Source organism: Erithacus rubecula (assembly GCF_903797595.1).
Source record: "Erithacus rubecula genome assembly, chromosome: 14".
In the NCBI taxonomy this organism is placed as follows: Eukaryota; Metazoa; Chordata; class Aves; order Passeriformes; family Muscicapidae; genus Erithacus; species Erithacus rubecula.
This window is the reverse complement of record NC_136666.1, coordinates 16,528,091-16,547,091: the sequence shown is the minus strand read 5'-3', so window position 1 is coordinate 16,547,091 and position 19,001 is coordinate 16,528,091. Positions and strand designations below refer to the sequence as shown.

The 19,001-nt window shown below is 39.2% G+C and overlaps 1 protein-coding gene across 8 annotated transcripts in view; it reads left to right on the top strand.

Annotated features, from left to right (window-relative positions):
• Positions 1 to 19,001, top strand: part of OTUD7A (OTU deubiquitinase 7A) — a 78,840-nt gene that overhangs the window by 45,035 nt on the left and 14,804 nt on the right. For 4 of the 8 annotated variants that reach the window (XM_079318120.1, XM_079318124.1, XM_079318119.1 and 1 more), the window contains 6 exons: positions 5,339 to 5,493; positions 12,467 to 12,649; positions 13,881 to 14,099; positions 15,011 to 15,112; positions 16,634 to 16,761; positions 17,484 to 17,596. In XM_079318120.1, coding sequence (XP_079174246.1) covers positions 5,409 to 5,493; positions 12,467 to 12,649; positions 13,881 to 14,099; positions 15,011 to 15,112; positions 16,634 to 16,761; positions 17,484 to 17,596 — 830 coding nt within the window. In that variant the 5' untranslated portion in view covers positions 5,339 to 5,408. Of the gene's footprint in view, positions 1 to 53; positions 71 to 210; positions 357 to 4,672; positions 4,810 to 5,338; positions 5,494 to 12,466; positions 12,650 to 13,880; positions 14,100 to 15,010; positions 15,113 to 16,633; positions 16,762 to 17,483; positions 17,597 to 19,001 lie in introns of those variants that run through there. The other 4 variants (XM_079318121.1, XM_079318125.1, XM_079318126.1 and 1 more) reach the window with 3 other exon arrangements.

The window sequence follows — 19,001 nt, the reverse complement described above, 5'->3', positions numbered from 1 at the left end:
CCGTGTCCCCTCAGGAGCGGCTGCAGAGCCGGGCTCAGCTTGGGCCGAGCCCCGTGTCCCCTCAGGAGCGGCTGCAGAGCCGGGCTGAGCCCCGTGTCCCCTCAGGAGCGGCTGCAGAGCCGGGCTCAGCTTAGGCCCAGCCCCGTGTCCCGTCAGGAGCGGCTGCAGAGCCGGGCTCAGCTTGGGCCCAGCCCCGTGTCCCCTCAGGAGGGCTCCGCGCAGTGCGGCCGGGCCCCGGCGGCAGCAGCTGCTCGGGAAGCTGATCCGCAGTGCGAATGAAGGCTCGGCCTCCTGTTGCTATGACAATTGATTTCAGCGGTCGCAGTGGAGGAGCTGCAGGGTCAAGAGCTCAAAGCGTAGGGAACCGCAGGGGTCCGGCTGCTGGTGGTGGCTGTGGGCCCAAGTGGGCTTGGAAAAAAAAAACAAAACGAAACTCCATGTTAGAGATATCAAAAAATGCCTGCTCAGAATGCACGCTGTTCATGCACCAAAGTTAATTTTATGCAGGCAGATAGATGTGTTTTGGGAGAGAAAGCTGTGTTAAGATCAGAGTTTTGGCCAGCATACCTTGTGTATTAGAAAGATGGCATTTGGAGAAAGATATTCAGTATTTCAGTATAAGATCTTGTTGTATTGAAACAAATTCATAAATGAGGGGGAAAAAATAAGAAAAAAAATTCCAAATGAGGAAGCAATCCATTTTGTTCATATTGCATGTTTGGAGATGGAGATGCATGTTACTTAATGAAACTGCATTTAAAAAGAGGCCTCAGATTAATATCTGAAAGCCTAATTATCATCTTTCCAGTGCAGTATAATGCTGCCTACTTCTTTATCACTTTCATAGATAAAAGAATAATTAATACTTGAATTGGTTTTAAAATAAAGGAATTTGTTTCAGAGAAATTCCTACTTTATCAGTGGCATTATATTTATCCTTTGCACAGCTGCTTTCTGTTAGAATACAATTACCACACTACGAGGGCCCTTGTGAATAAAATAAGAGAAACATTGTAATTGACTTACACTCATTCTCCATATCTTGTTTTATCTTGTTATCTGTATCATGTTTTCTTGTTTGAACAAAAAAAAAAAAAAAATACTCTAGCAGTGGTGGTGTTTTATCCTGAAAAAATACTGATGCAGGGACGTAGGAGATCCTTACCTGAAAAGTCTCTTGCTTGATTTATTCCAGTTCAGGACTTCTTATTTATCTGTTACATTTTTTCCTTCTTACTCTTAAGTAAGAAAAATGGTGTTGTGCAAACCCTCTGAAGCTCCATGAAAATACAGTTGTAAAAATCTCATCTAAAGATAATTTAGTTGTGCCCTTCATTATAGCTCTAGCTTGAAATAATTTAAATATGTAAGCAAATATTAGACACTTTAAATAACATTTCTGAAAATTGAAATGCAGCTGCATTTTTAAAATATTTCCTAGTTGGTCCCTGAACTTTGATGGTATTTATCCTAGAACTGGACTTGAAGAACTTGAACAGTTCTCTTGGACAGCTCACAGAGCTGAGGATTCTTCAGCATAGTTTCTTTATTTTTTTCCACTTCTGCATCTAATGTATCAGTTCAGGACTTGTCTGCACAAGATAGCAGGGAAAATTGATGCAAATCAACTCAAAGCAGGAATTAAAAAAGGGCAGCTTAATTCCCACCAAGTCCCTGTGTGCACTATCCTATTCATAATTAAAGTGGTCTCCAGTGAGTTCAGTTTAACTCACTTAATGCAAGATGAGCCAAACCAAATTAAGGTCAGGATTTTATTTGCAAATGAAAGTGTTTGCAAAGGAATTTCGTGGATATAGACAAATCCAATTAAATGGATTGAGTTAATTTTCCTGAGTTCCATTGTGTAGATAAAACCTTAGTAATAATGTCTGATTTGAGCTTTTACTTTTTGTCTTTCGTGTTTTTCTTTTGTTCCAAAACTCTGGTATTTTAGACTTGAGAAGGTAGATAGCCCTCACCCAATGCTGTCTTGTAATTTTACTGTGTTTTGAGACATTTTAACATATAAATACCCCACTTTGCCATCAGGTGTAGTTCACAGTAATATTTATTTAGGTAATTACCATCGATTTGGCTTCTTCAACTAATGCCTTTTAATCCAATTAGCAGAAAAAATACCATCTCCACTTTCTTAAGTGGCCTGCATTAACTACCACTTCCCTTAAAGCTGCTCTTCTCCTCCTAAACAAATCTTCTCTACTGAATTTGCTTCTTTAATTATAGATTTTTGCCCAATAGTTTAACCTAATAAAGAATGGTTTAATTTAATAATATTAAGATTGTAGAATTATGGTGTTTCCCATCAATTGTGGCCTATCAGAAAGAATTACTTTCAGAGTCTCAAACTTTAAAAACAGCCTGGGGGAACTGGTTTCTCAGAGCACCAAGACTGTTGATGGTGGTTATTCCATCTTTTCTTTGAAAATTAGGGAAGTGAAGGATCTTAGTTGCAGCTTAGTCCTTCTGTCTTCCTGAGGATTTGTCCAGTGTTTGCTGTTTTCTCCCTGTTTCTCACTTTGGTTTTATCAGCTGTGTCTGTTCTGGATGCTGGGAGGGGATGTGTTTTAACATGGTTGGTTTTGCTTCATTAGTTAGCCCTGTGCATCTCTTTAAGCTTCTTTAGGAAAAAAAAAAAACCAAAAAACAACCTTCATATTATTTAACTGGGTGAAGCTATTTGATTTTTGAAGAAGTTAAATTTATATTCAGGTGAAAACTGTTTACTTCCAAGTACAGCTCAGCTTTGAGAGATACTTGTAGAAGAAAAAAGAAAAAATATAACTGAGATTGTACTAATTGATTTCAAATCCTATTTGCCCATTTTAACATTTCAAATTAATCAGCATCTCAGTGGGTCTTCACAGCTGATATTTTTCTGGTAAAAATATTTTAAGACTTTTTCTGTTGGGTTTTGTTCTTGCTTTGTTTGAATTTTTTAAAATCTAAATTCTAGAGATTTGAGTTAACAACTTTCATGGTGAAAAATTAGTGTTAGTTCAAATGCAGAGAGGATCCTGCCAGCTCTGCCCTTTGCTTGCAGGGTGTAGATTCTATGTGGTCATTTTGAGGTGATGATGACATCATAAATGCAGAGTTTGGTCTTTTTCTTTGAGAAGGATGTCTGTTTTTATTCTTGAAAATACTAAAGTAATGCTGATTTTGGAACAACTCATGAATTGGCTTCTCCAAGCTGATGTACACTTCAGCTCCCCAAACTTCTGACCACTCCAGCCCCCACACAATGACTGTACTTGGGTGCCCAGCTGGTGCATTTTAAATTCACACTCATTATGCTACTGACTCACTTCTGGTGGTGATCTGAAATGCACCAATGCTTTGTATCATCTCTGGCAGGTTTTTTGAGTTTGATCCATATGTTTCCATCCTGCTGGCTAAGATTCATTTCATTCTTTCTTGTTGTCACTAAAGAAATTAGTTGTGTTCAGTTTCTGGTGATCTTTTTGTACAGAGTAGTTCTGTTGAGTACAATGCATCTATGTGTGAGTGTTTGTTAAAAATAAAAGTAGCATTTTTGTCCTGCATTTGCATTGGAACACATTCAGCTGAGATAGAGCTTAGATATCAAATTTGGCCATAATCCATCTTTCCAAAATACCTGTATTCCTTCTTAACCTTCCAGATTCCCTTCTGTTGCTGCATCTTCATTAGGATTACCTTTTAGAAGTCCTTCCCTTGCACAGAGGTGATTCATTGTAGTTTGTGGTCCTTCATGGGACTCACTCCAATATGTCCATGTCATTCTTGTGTTGAGGATCCAGAAATGGACATAATGCTCCAGATGAGTCTTGCCAGGACTAAATAGAGGGGGAAAATCACTTCTCCTGCTATCCTCATGTGCCCACAACATAATGATACACTTGTATAAATAGTATATACAGTGTGGTACAGTGGCAAAAGAGTGTGAAGTGGGTAGAATTAGCAACAGTCCTGAACAAGATGGAATTGGTATCCACAGAGCACAGGTCTGATGAGGAGCTGTGAGGAAACTCGAGTTGCTCAGCGTGGAGAAAAGGGGCTGAGGGGCATCTTATTGCTCTGGCTGGTGGATTGTGGTGAGAGGGTGTCACTCTTCTCCCAGGCAACAGTGACAGGATAAGAGCACGTGGCTTTAAGGTATCCAGGGGTAGTTCTGGCTGGACAACAAGATGAATTTCTTGATGAAAATTGGCACAGGCTGCTCAGGGAGGAGATGGAGTCACCATCTCTGGAGATGATTAAGGAAAGACTTAGTGCCATGGTCTAGTTGCTGAGGTGGTGTCAGGTCATGGGTTGGATTTAATCATCTCAGAGGTCTTTTCCAGCCTCATTGATTCTGTGATTCTGTGACCTTAAAAGTATCTTCCAACTCTAGCAGTTCTATGATTCTATGATTTTAAATCCCACAAACTTTTAGTTGGTTGGACTAAGTTGGGTTTAGTGGCCAGTCCCCCATGGATGAGGCTAAGAAGGACCCCACCATCCTGAGGCAGAAGGTAAATGATGTTTGCATTGCAGAAAAAGCCAATGTCTAAGCAAGCAAACACATTCAATTTTTCAGGCTAAGTATGACCAGGTAATTACACATGAAGTAGGAAAGGACTGTTTCATGTGGGGGACAGTGAAATTAATTGGTTTCCAGTTTCCTTCACAGTTTATTTCCCTGTAGCTGTGGTGCAAGCAAGAGCCAACCAACATCATCTGCTACTAAAGGAAAATCTCCATGCCATTAAAACAAATAAAACAAATAAACCTTATACATTACTGTAATAATAGCCATTATGAACACTGGTTTAGCCACAGTTCTAGAAAAGAAAAGAAGAAAATTAACTCCATCCCAGCCAGACCCAGCACAGCAGAGAATCTGTCAATTACAGAAACTGTATTGGCAAGGCAAATAAAAGAAAAAATCCTAAGCCCTGCTCTGTGTGTGTTAGTATTAGTAAGGCAAAAGAGCTCTAGACATTGAAATCCTTGCTTAACCTCAGTTTATGAGCAGTGACAATGATCTGGTGATTGTAATTTTAATTAAGTGATCTTGTGTTTAGCTGAATTGGAGTCAAGTTGCAAAGCTGTTTATGAGCTGCACATAAGAAAAATCAATAAAAAAATGAAATATTAAGATAGAGAAAACCTTCCAGTGTGAGTGATTAGCAGCTCTAGGCTAAGGCAGAGATGGATGACTAATGCATTTTATTTTAATATGCTGCAATTTATATGTTGTAGCTTTTTAACAGTCTTGCTTAGGGAATAGAGGAAAAATCTGGTTTACATCACCTGGGAAAATATTCTAAACCCTGTTTCTTTTTCTCCTTGACAGATGGAGACCTTTTAGCCAGCCAGTGAATCCAACTGCTGCTGCATGTCTGGCAGCACCTCTGAATGATCACATGACTCTTGATATGGATGCAGTCCTGTCAGACTTTGTTCGGTCCACAGGGGCAGAACCAGGTCTGGCAAGAGACTTACTAGAAGGTAAGATTTGGGACACAGCCATTTCCTGTGTTCACTGCTTGCTTAAACTGAGAACCAGTCATAACAAGAGAGCTCTGCTCTATGGAAACACATTTCTTAGTATTTTTACCAAGTCAGCTCTTGTAATAAGCTGTCCATAGATTATACAGAGGCAGGTGTTTTTAAGAAAACTCTTAACAATTTCTTAGTATTAGATTGCTGTGTGTTAAGTTACTAAGAGTCAAGCCCTAAATGTTTATGTGCCAGTGAGAGAAGGGAGGAAACTTCAGCTGAATTTTCACATTTATCTGCCTGAAAGTAGTTGTAAAAGTTTCTCAGGTCACTGTGTTTAGTCTGAAATTAGTCTGAAAGGGATTTACTGTACAGTGACAAAGACACCAAAAGTATTTTTGTGTTCCAGTAGTTAATATGCATACCTGAACTTTCCCAGCATGGGAGCCAAGTGGCTAGGTTGAAAAACAACTGAGAAGCTGTATCAGAAAAACTGTCATTTTGTTATAATTGTTTTAGGCTTAAAAGTAGAAAGACACCACTGATATTTGAAAGCATCTCATTATAGTTGGGTTTGCTTTTTTCTTCTCTGGGCTAGCAATAATTGTGAAGATGGGAGGCTGGAAATGAGTAGATGATATTTGTAAATTGCAAGGTGGTTCCAGGGGCTTAAAACTTCCATACTGGACTTGCTGCCTGAGAGATTTGGGGTTTGCTTTGTATTTTTTATCTTAGTGTGCTCTAAGAAATTGTGTTAAATCAAAGTAACTGAACAGCTACAGCAGACATAAAAGTATACCTCATGTTATCTACCTTCTTTTTGCAAGTGCTGTTTTTCACTTTATATATGCTGAAAGTTTTTCATTTTGTGATAAGTTCTTTCTTTACTCTGGGCCTTTCAGAAATAAGGCATGATAGATTATTAACACAGAGATGCACACAATTCTGCAGCATTTACCAAGTCATCTAATACATGAAATAAAATCTTGGAATGCATAGCAAGGAATATTAGCATAGGGAATATTAGCATAGGCATGCTATATTTAAGAGCCCCCTGTTTTGTCTGACTGATTTGATCAACCTGTCATTCTTGCCTAGAGCCTGTCTTAGTCTGATGGTCTTTTAGAAAAAGAACTTGAGAAGATTTTTTCTCAGCTACATCAGGACAGATCATCAGTTATTTTGCTGATAGAGCATTGCCAAAATTTTTCAAAGGGTTCCTACTTATCAGAGGTCTTTTAGAAGAGTTACTTACCTTGTTTTCCTTTTTCTAAAGAGCAATGCTTCAAATAAATATCAAACAGGGTTTCTTTGTGTTGTACTGTTCATTTCTGTAGATGAATAGATTGAACATTGAACATACTAACAAAGAAATAAGCAATAAACAGTCTAATTATTCTGACAGGCTAATAGACATATGCATCTGCCCCAAATAATTTCCTCCTACACAGGAATTTCTCAAAGTAAAAGGGATTGTTGCTAGTTCTGAACAAGATGTGCTCAGACAACAATTTCAGCACTTGTGGCTGTAGCTGAATTTGGTGTAACAGCTCCTAACACTGGTCATACTTGTGCTGGGAGACTGTTATTGATGGAGTGGTATCTCAATTGTCTAAAAAAGATGCAAAAGGGACTGCCACCCTCACAGCATTTGGAGTTTCACAGTGTGTCAGTTCTCTGTGAGCAGAACTGAAACCCATGGAGTAGCTTCTTAACAATAATATAAACAATATTCAGAAGAGCAACCCCCCACCCCATGGTGCCAATGCCTTGTACTTGGCCTTGGAATGGTGATGTCCATAGTTACAATCAAACTTCAAAAACAGCTGTAGACTAATATTTCCCAGAAATTTCAGGGTTTGGTTGTTCTTAGCCCTAAAATGTCACAGTGATCTTGTAGCCAAAGAAAGCTTGTGTAGACCCTCATTTCCATGTAATCACAAGTTTTGGTCAGATCTTCTATGACCCTTTGCTCTTTCTGACCCACTCAAAAGTTCTGGTTTTATAACTTGCTCATACTGAATTTTCAGTGTGTTCCTATGGAGTAACACCTCCTTTTCAAAGTCAAATGCTGTTTCTTATCCTTGGGGGAAATTTCTTCCATTTCACTATCCTGTAGATAATCAAGGACACCAATTTCTGCTTCCTTATGCAATTATTTTGACATAGTAATTTTTTTGCTTTGATTATGGCCTGCTACATCCACAGCACAGTTGTGCACAAAATGTGTTTTTCATCCCAGCTGCAAGTGGGTGTGTTAAACACACACTGGCTTTTGTGCAAATAGCTAAAAATCTATACACTGCATATAGATTTTCTACATTGCCAGAAGCTGTCCTAAATGTTGGCTCACTTGATGTTCCTATTCTCTGCCTATCCTGCTGGTAAAATCCCTGCAGTTTTCTTCTGCTGAGCTTTTTATTGAGCACAGCTGCTTGTCTCTCCATCTCACAAAACATTCTGCTGTTTGTGCTTGACGTGTATCTTTCAGAAAGTGTCCATTCTGCTTTTGAAATGAAGAGGCAAAGAGATTTAAAAAAAATAATAGTTATATAACATTTTCATGGCTGGTATGTGGTATAAAAGACTAATATTGGACTTCCATATTTATTAAGATGCTTACAGCATTTAATTGAGGAATACATAGCTGAACATGAACTCAGGAACTGGGAGATTGGCTTTCCAGTGATGAAATGTGAGCAGGAAAGGTGACTGACCCCATGGATCAACACAGAACTGCAGTACAGAGACATCTCAAAGAACAGTGTATACAGGCAGAATTCAAAGAAAAGCATGTAATTCATAGAGAGGGAGAGAGACATTTACAGTGCTGTCATGTGATTGAGTGTACAAAACTAACTCCACCAAAATAGTCTCTTATTCTCCTCTTCCCTCAGATGGTTCCTTTTTTAGTTCTCTTGTGGATGGCTTGGCAATGGGAAGAGGAAGCTGAGCTGCTACCAATGTCTCATTAAACAGGGAGCAAAACTGTCATTTCCAGCTGCCTGTTCAGTTTGGAGTGACTTTGCATTCTAGCAGAAAACAAGGCATGTGTTAACAAAATGGCCTTGCTCTGTTATTTTCCTTTGAGAACATTGACCAAAATTAAATCCTGTTTTAAAGCATGTGGTCTAATTTTATCCTAATTTTTTGTGTTAGTTTTTCTGAAGGAAAAAAGCTCATCTGAAGTCCTTCTTACCTTTTGCCTCTAAATATTTGTTAATCTACTTTATGCCAAACAGCAAGAAGTGCCTGCATTTGATCTGAACTTGAGGATTGCATTATTAGCAGTTGGTTTGTAAGAACAGACTTAGCCTGCATTAGCCTGAGCTGTTGCCTTCAAGTTGCAATTACAGGTGCATTTTATAAATCCTGTCTTGATGCTCAGTGCCTTCCTCAGATTATTCTTCTCTAACTGAAAGTTGTCATGTTGGTGTTGTCCCATAGTGGGTATCCCATGGCTCCTGTTTCACCCCAGGCAGCATTTCCTGTCTCTGTGAATGTTTCCTCTGCTGAAGTCCTATCTATACATGTCACTGCAAGTTGGTTCTTACTATTTAGATCTTTTCTAGTTCCCCATCTCAAATTTTATCCTTCCCAGCATTTTATTTATCATTAAATCAAGAATTTCTGCTGCCCTTTTAAATGTTCTTTTTAACATAATGGAGTGGGTGGATATTTGAAAGCTTGGGGGGTGGGGGCACTGTGTAATAGTTGCTTGTTTGCTTTTCCTACCAATTAATGATAAAATCCTCTTGGTTTTTATTATACCTGATTTAAAAAGTGAAAGACAACAGATTTATTAACTATTACAAACCCACTAAGCTATAATGTTTTAGCCAAAACAAACAAAGCAAAAAACCCAAAGTCAAAATAATATGTTGTGACACCCCACCTGGAGTGCTTGCCCCCAGCTTTGCTCCTCAATGGACCTCTCAGGACATGTCCAGAGGAGGGCATGAAGATGCTCAGAGGTCTGCAGCACCTTTGCTGTGACACCCTTGGGCTGTTGGGGAAGAGAAGGCTCTGGGAAAACCTTAGAGCACCTTCCAATACCTGAAAAGGCTCCAAGAGAGCTGGAGAGGGGTTTTGCCAAGATGGCAATGAAATAATCTTTGAGGTCCCTTCCAACCTAAACCATTCTTTGAGTCTATAATTTTACCAATGCTTCTAAGGTGAATCCTAGTTGTGCTGTTCTTTAGCACTTTGTTTATTAACCCTTTTCTAATGTAGCTTATGTAGTTTGAGGTAAAACACGAAAAATTATTAATATTGTTTTATCTAATCTTTGTTTTTTCTTTGGATTCATAATGCCTCCTGTTGTTATTGAAGGAACCATTATTTAGGGCAGAAACTTCACAGTGTAGCTGTGTTTATTTTTGAATTTCCCTTTTATGTAGGCGTCTGCTATCTCTGACATTAAAACTGCCACAGTGTATCTTCTCTTCCTTACTCTGTTGCACTTTTTACTTTAGTTTAGTTTAATTTTTTTTATGTTTTGTTGGTTTTGGTCCAAACAAGAAGGGCTTGGTTCCAAAGAAGAGACCTTTGAGTGTTAAATTGCATACCTGCTGACTGGTGTAGCTGTTCAGGAAGCCATTGCTCAGTAAGAATGTTCTTTCTGTGCAGTCTGTGAGTTGATTTGGTTCCAGCACCCTGATCATTATTTCACTAGCTGTGTTTTCTATCAACTTTATGTTCCTTCAGTTTTTTTGCTGACCTGTCACACTGATAGAAATCTTTGTTCAGATCATCTGCTCTGGACGTTTCTGAATTTAATAATCTTCCTGATTGGTTCCAAATTTGCCTCTTGCTTCTGCAGTCTATTCCTGATCCAAATTACATCATATTTTTAATAAGATTTATTAAGTTTTTAAAATTCATTTTGCACTGCATTTAATTTTTATACATCTTTGTATTTCTCTTCTTTGTCTTCCTTAAAACCCTTAGTTTTGTTCTCTCTTTCTTTTCTCTAATTGTCTTTGTTGCCTCCAGTTTGCTTTACATTCATTTAGGATTTTTCCTTGCTAATTCTCCTCTTTTATTATGGGCAATGGGGAAACCAGAAGATTTGTCATTTGTATTTAATGTGAAAGTCTAAACCAAATGGAGAGGGGCAAAGGGGGAAACTTTCCACCTTTCTAGTGGAGAGGGTGGCTGGGAACAATTATACTGGTCAGTGTGGCTGGCTAATTTTCAAAACCACTATTTCATGGAGGTGGAAAGGTGCTGAATATGTTTTTTAATTTGGTTGAATGTTTTTCTTGCATTTCAATGCTTGGAGACTCCAGCAAATTTAGGGAAAGGGAGTCCAATCATAATTTCCTGTGTTGGTTCTCTGAAGTTTAGGGCTTTGATGCTGAATTGGTGCTTTGGTTCAGGATATGGGGACAACCCCAGGGATATGAAGAGATTTGAAAATTAAAGTGTTAGATATAGAAATTTTAATTTTTGTGAGGTTTTGAGTCTATATTGGAAGTCCAGTTGCTACAATGTACCATGGAGCATAACTCAAGAGCTGCTGTGCAATCCAGTTTTAAATGCAACACACTGTGAGCCTGCTTTCTGAAGGCTCAGTGTAATTTTTATGACAGATCTTATATAAAAGATGATTGCATTTGGCTTAAAACTGAGGCCAGTGGGATTCTATGAGTCTGCTGATTTTCTGCTTTCCTCTTACATACCTCAAAGCCCTGTCACACAACAGCCACTTACAGCACATGCTCTGGGATTTTTGTTAGCTTTAGAATCTGAACATGAAAATTTGAGCAGGGGAGCTGCAGGGAATGCCCTGAGAAATGCTCTCCATGTTCCACTGCTACAGGTCTAATACTCAGGGGTCTGTACTCAGTGAATCCAGGTTTTCCTGGGTTTGTAGCATTGCCAATACTAGAATAATAATGTTTTGTTGAAAGCTACATTTTTTTTTAAATTATACTTGGGATGTGTGTTAAGTCAGAGCAGAGCCCTGCCTGGATTACAGCCATTCACTCAATGTGGGATTTTTGGTGAACAAATGTTGGCAATAGCTGAAGTTCTTGTTCCAGTATCTCTGACAATTTTCACTGAATTTGCATTTTGTCCTACAGACTTTCTAATGGGCAATTACAGCATTACAGAACAATTCTGTGTGGCTCACATAGTGGTTTATATTATAGTCTGCTCAGGAGCTAGATATCATTCTTGCACAATGATACCAATTCTCCTTTCAGAATTTTGTTAGTACTTCAAAACCCAAGGTAGTTTTAGTTATCTGAAGGTATCAGCTGTTTGTGCTATTTTTTTCCCCCTTCTTCAGTTAGGTTTTTGTTCTTCACAGATATGACTGTAACAGTAAAAAGCTTTCTTTTATTTGTTTAAAACTGCTTTGTACTATACTTAGCTTGTCTCCTTGGTATAAACAAGTAAGTTATCTTTAACTGCTATTCATGTAATGTAGCTTCTCAAAGGACATAAAATGACAGCCTTCTGTGGTGTAATAAATCATATATTAGTCAGAATCAGGTTACTTTTAAATTGCCAGGAAAAGTGATTGTGGACTCCTCATATAACTTCTGGGGGCTCTCTTATTTTTTATTTTACACTCACTCTTATTTCTCACTCTTTTGGGCTATCACTCTTGTCTTTCCATCATTGCTCCTAATTATTATTTATTATTAATACAACCACACAATTGCAAATTATTGCTCCCTCTTTAGTTCAAACTAAATTGCTGATTTCTGAAGCCATTTGATTGGAATCTGAGCAAGAGAAGTCCTGGCCTTGATCACCTCCTGTGATACAGTGTCATAGATTTTGGGTTTGTGGATGAGAGGAGGGCAGTGGATGGTGACTTTTACTCAATGGTAGCAGCTTTGACACTTCTTCCCACAGTGCTGCTGTGTTGGGATGCCACAGGCTGGCTGGGTGGGCCCCAGAAGGGTGGTGGGGGTGGCTGCTCCCCAGACACAGGTGAGCAGATGGTTCCTTGGCTGTTTTGCAGGCAAGAACTGGGACCTGACAGCAGCTTTGAATGACTATGAGCAGCTGCGGCAGGTGCACACGGCCAACCTGCCCCAGGTCTTCAACGAGGGCAGGTTCTACAAGCAGCAGGAGCCAGAGCAGCCTCTCCAGGTGACCAAGGCTGAGAGGCCCTGCCTGCAGAGGCAGGATGACATTGCCCAAGGTAAGAGCTCCTCTGTTTTGAGGGTACAGGTGGGTCTCTAACCTTTGGGAGCTGTGCTTGGTTGCAGAGTAGGAGGCCATGTGCCAGCAGCATGTGAGCTGTGTCATTGTCACGGGGCTCAGAGCTGTTTCTAGACCCTATTTTTCATGTTTTGGTGGTTGTGAGCTCTGCCTCATTTCTACAAGTTGTTTTCTTGAATGTGTGATTAAAGTAAAATATGTTTTCCCCAAGCAGTCCTGTGGTACTCATGAAAGGAGTTAATTAGAGGATGTCACAGACCACTCTTGTATATAGTTTTCTGTGCTTACTGAAATAAACAAACAAAAAGGATTAAAAATCTGTATGTCATACTCACAGTGTGTGAATAGGGTGTATGAAGACTATGAATAACTTTCAGCTTTGAAATTTCATTCTTTTATGATTCCACAGAAACTGCCTCCTATCCCCTGCTGAATAGCAATTGAAACCTTAAGAAAAAGTAGTCAACTACCTCTAACAGTTAATTTCCAGTACATGATGATAAGCATTAGAATTTGCTTTTTTGTTTGCAGACCTCTTATGGTTTTTATTTCAGATCTCTCTCTCTCTCTCCAACTGTTGGGTTGCAATTTTTTTCTATGAATTTCTCAAGAGGCTGTAGTTTGCACCAAAATAAATCTGCAGGTCTGACAGCTTGTCATGTAGGTAGGTAATAGCAGTAGCCTAGTGATAGCTTTCTGTGCAGCCATTAAAAGGAACAGAAGGGCTTCCCTTCTCCTGCTGGCTCTTCCCTCCTATTAAACAGGAAATAGCTGCAGTACTAAGGAGTTTCAATAAAGCTTTTTTAAAATTGCTGACTCCCATCAGAAGAAAAGGAATGGTTCAAAATGTCTTAAAAACATTATTAGTGATGTTACATTAAAGTAAGCTTTAACCAGGAGTTCAAAACTTAACTGATTATCATCTGCTAAGAAATTTTTCTTCCAATAAATCTTTGAAAATTTAAGGTACATCAAGAAAAAATTTTATAGGAATATTTGTCTTTCATATTTTTTGCTAGAAGGAAAGTCAAGTTCCTCTGGTTCACCAAAAGGACCTGTAAAATGAACAAGCAATCTTTCACAGTAGGGAAATAACTTGAAAAATGTAGCAAATGAATTCCTAGTGGAATGAATGTGCATTCACCAGGTTTGCCATTACCAGCCCTTAATGCAGTGGGACAGGCTGTATCTCCTCTTTGCTTTCTCTGCAGAAAAGCGTCTTTCCAGGGGGATCTCCCATGCCAGCTCAGCCATAGTGTCCCTTGCTCGCTCCCATGTAGCAAATGACTGCAGCAACGAGCAGTTCCCCCTGGAGATGCCCATCTACACATTCCAGCTGCCAGACCTGAGCGTGTACAGCGAGGACTTCAGGAGCTTCATCGAGCGGGACTTGATCGAGCAGGCCACCATGGTGGCACTGGAGCAGGCAGGTGGGTGACATCTCAGCTGTCTGTCAGCAGCTGGGTGACACTGTGGGTGTTGCTAGGTGACAAATCCAACATTTGGGTTGGCATTTCTGATCCTGCTTGTAAATCCTGCCTGGAAAATTAAAGCCAGAGAGTAAATGCAACTTCTGTGTTCTTTGCCGAATGACTCATATCCCAATCCTCTGTTTCTTTTAAAATAATATAGAAAAAAATGGTCAAATTTAGTTAATGAAACAAAGAAATTGGGAGAGGAAGGAAAGAACTGGTGGGGAAGTCATGTAAAAGACAAGGACATGAGTCTGGATGGTCAGAGGGAGTTCTACTTCCAGTTCTCATGAGGAAATTACATTGCAATGACTATGAAAGGAAACATCTCCAAGTTCTATTGCAGCTTGAGAAAATAGTTTTTAGATATGTAGTTTGTGTATTTATTAATTTTTATAATGAAAAATGACATCATTTTAAAGTAATGCATCAGTATTGCCATGGGGAAATAAAGTGTAGATACTTAACACTGATGTTAATTCACATCTATTAGTAGTTTAAAGTTTTAAGCCAATTTTGAAGGATATGGAGAAATATATTTAAAATTAGTATTGCTGCCTTATGAAACAGCAGGAGTGCTAATGAACCATGAAATGAACACATCTGTATAGTGAAATGCCCTACCCTGGTGATGAGAATGCAATGTATGAGACTGCAAGATGCAAATGAATTAAAGGTGCTCTTTTCTTTTCTAGATCCATGCAGAGAGTTTATGTGCCTCATTTCTCATCTTTTCAGTTACTGACATTCCGTTTAAGCTTATTTGGTGAAGAGGATGTTCATGGTTACCCCTCCTGCTGTGTTTGCCTGCACAGAGCTCTGCTCCCGTTGCAGATTCCTCTCCCCATGTAACAGTGTTTCCTTTCCAGGACGCCTCAATTGGTGGTCCACAGTGTGCACGAGCTGCAAGCGTCTGCTTCCCCTGGCCACAACGGGTGATGGAAACTGCCTCCTGCATGCTGCCTCTCTAGGTAAGGGCAGTCTGGGCAGAAAACCTGCCAGAAATACTCACTGCCTCCTGCATGCTGCCTCTCTAGGTAAGGGCAGTCTGGGCAGAAAACCTGCCAGAAATATTCACTGCCTCCTGCATGCTGCCTCTCTAGGTAAGGGCAGTCTGGGCAGAAAACCTGCCAGAAATATTCACTGCTCTCCTCTAGCCCCAGCCAAAACTCAGAGGTGCAAAGATTTGTCTGATTCTGGAGCAATATGTCATTCACATTTCACTCTAGTGTTGTTTTCCTAAAGCAGGAAAGGAAAAGGTTTCTCAGGATATAACAGTATAACTGGAACAGTGTCCAAACACATGTATAACAAACACCAGTGATCTGTATCTTCCTTATATTTTTAATGTTCCTGGACTAACAGGTCTGGAACAGGCAAATTCCAGGTACTTCAGCAGGATTGTCTTCATTATGTGCAAGGAATTTGATTCATTCTCTTGATTTTCTTCAAGCAGTTCTCTGCTGTTTCAAGAATGCAGTGTCAAGCTGTTATCTCTGATAATTCCTTGTAGGGTTTAAGCATATGTAAAACAGAATTTGGGGTGAGTTAAAATAATTTTCAGCTGATAAATTAATTGTTTATACAAGATTTTTTAAGCTTTTCTGCAAATCAGTAGAAACCTGTGAAGATGAAAGTCTTTGATGTGCTTTCTACATCCTAACCTATTATGAGGAAAGTTAGATTTTTTTGCAGTTGCTAAAATCTTCCACCAAAAGTACTTCAAAGAGTGACTTTTTAAAAACAGTGGGATTTTCAGTATTTTGAAGACACTCCTCTTGTTGAAAGATGTAGTAAGAAAAGAGTTTTTGCTCTTTCCAAGGATCTTTTTATCTTTTTCTACTTATTTTTTATGTTAATTACTGCAAATGTTTGGAATATTTTGGCCTGAACCCAGCAGCTGACATGGTGACTGAAACATGGATGTCTGTAGGCATAGGACTGGAGACAGCTCTCCTTTGTTTTGGTGTGGGTTACTATTCCAAACCATATAAAGATATTTCATTATATTAAAATGAAATTGAAAGAGTGTGGCTGGTTGTATTTTTAGACTTTCTATCATCTTGGATGCTTGTCTCTTCATTTGGGTGTTGAAGCCAAAGGAAATTTCCTGCTGTGTAAGAGTTGGAGCCTTTGGGGCCTTTGTGATTCTGAGAGGTGCCTGCAGTGCTCATTAACATCCTTGTGCCTGCTGGCAACTGCAGCTAAAACCAACCTGTGCACTGAATATTCCATGGCTTGCAGCAAAGTTGGAGATGCCTGCAAGCAAACACTGAACTAGTTAAAATCCTTGGTTGTTCCTTAATCAAAGTTTGAAATGTGTTAGTACTCCCTCCTGTTGTTCATTAGCTTATTTGCAGTGACTCTTTTCTTTTGGAAACCTTAAAAATAGCGAGTGCAGTATTTGCCAGGGAGAATCTTCAATTATGTATTAGCTACAGTGAAATTGAAATAGCTTCTTTCAAACTGGCTGTCATCTTGTGCTGCCTTAGGGATGTGGGGATTTCACGACCGGGACCTTGTGTTACGGAAAGCCCTCTATACTATGATGAGAAATGGAGCTGAAAGGGAAGCACTGAAGAGAAGATGGAGATGGCAACAGACTCAGCAGAATAAGGAGGTCTGTATGGCTCAAAGACAGCCTTGGTAATGTCATTTAGAGTTACCAGCATACTTGTGAAGTTTGCTGGGAAAGTTTTAATTGCTATCAAATTCCTTGTGCTGCCATTTTGCATGGGGAAAGATAAAGTCGTATTTGAAATTTTTATACCAGAATGAAAATGTGCTTGTAGCTTCATGGGTATAACTATGCAGAGTTTTGTGCTTACAAGGTCTAAGATGCATTTGGAACCTGTAGAAAATAAAATGTGTAATTTACCTATCAAAAGCGTTTAAAAAATGAGTGGATGAAATCCACAGAAGAGAGAACCCCATTTAGGAAAGATTTCCCAGAATTGTGTATTAAGATTTGTAGAGCTATGGCCAAATATTGAGTGGAAGTGTTCTAGTTAAAATCATCTGTAAATTTGGGTTGACTTTTGATTAAAAGCTATGCCTTCAGCTTGTTGTTATTTCCTGAACATGTCTGTGCCTAAGCAGTAGCTAGAAAAGCCAAATTTCAGGAGTAGTCCTGAAGGCAAACAAATGAATGTGCTAACTCTACAGTTGGTATTTTAGATCTTTTTAATAAGTTAATATTCTTTCACCTGAGTAGGAATGTCTATTAACGGTCCAAGATACTGAGCTGAGTCATGTGTGAAACTCAAATCAGCTGTAAGCAGTGCTGCAGACCTGTTGTTACACTGTGAGCAGAGTGGTGACAGCACGTCCTTCTGCCCCCAGTCAGGTTTGGTATACACAGAAGAGGAGTGGGAGCGCGAGTGGAACGAGCTGCTCAAGCTGGCGTCGAGCGAGCCGCGCACGCACTTCAGCAAGAACGGGGGCACTGCCGGGGGGTGAGTTCACAGGGACACAGCTCAGCAGGAGAGCAGCAGCACAGCCCACTCAGGGGCTCACAGCACCACCCAGCTGCCTCTGCAGCTCTTGTACTCCTGTGGCACGGCAGAATTACCTATTGAGCATTTTGGTGATCTTTTCCTGTAGTTACCACGCTAACTTGAGGTTACTTTGTGTCCAATTAATCAATCATAATTGCTTTGCTTGTGGAGTGAGCATGTTGTTAGTGTCATTTAGTTTTTTCTCAGGAATATGTTTGTAGATACTGTTTCATTTTCACAACATTTAAATACCCCTGACCTACATATAGTATCTGCTTTAGCCAGTGCAGTTATCCCCAAAGGACAGGATTATTGACCAGCCTTCAAAATGTTCAGAATGCAGAAGCTTTAGTTTTTGTGTCTAGTGTTTATCACTAAAAATATTTAGTATTTGCTTAGTGCAAAGCCTACTGTTTCCCTGAGAGAAGGTCATGTGTGGTGATAAGTAAATTGGCAAAAAAAGGCATACAGCACAATTAGTATAACAGTCTGTAGAAAATATTATTTGGGCTCTGGAAAAATATTCAATTTTCTTTTTAACCTTGTGATGGTAAGGATAGGTTATTCTAGGAATTCATAAGGACTTTGCTTAGAAAATTGTCAGCCACAGTGTGTCTCATTTTCTTCTATTCTCAAGTGAAAAAAAATATTTATTTTCATTTTAATCTCTAGCTTGTTTCCTATGTTTATGGATATTTTCCTGTTGATACTTCTCAGTTTTCTAATGCAGTTCAGTTTGTATTTCTATCAAGTCTGGTCATTCAGCCCCAGTTTTCTCTGACCTGTTCTGTTTCATTCTGTATGTTCCATATACCACATATTTTCAGTACCTCCTAGTCAGAGATGCCCTCAAATGTTATCTTTGGCAGGCAGTCAACCTTCAGTTCCCAGGTACCTACACAAGAAAGAGTACTAATACATAATAACCTTCTCATCATGGTTTGCATTTATCCTTTTTTTCCAATCAAAATAAATACAAATAGCCAACAGTTAATATTTCCTTTGAAACAGTGAAAGATGAATAGGCAATCCTTATCCTATTAAAGATGTGAATGTATATTTCTCTTTACATTCATTCCAAAGACACAATGAATGTGGCAGAATGATTTTTTTTTTCACTTCAATGAGCCCATGTTCAAAGAAGGGCCCTTGACTAGAGAAGGGAATATTTTATTTTTGAGATGGGGTATATTATGTCCTCTAGTTAGGTGCTATATTAAGCAAGCTTGCACATCAGTCTTTGAACTGTAGATGAGACATTTTCCTTTGGTGTCAGAATAAGCTAAAGCATCAGAAGTTGTATCTGCTGCAAAAGAATACAGTGACAAACCTAAGGCTGGAATTGTGCTGCCTCATTCACCTA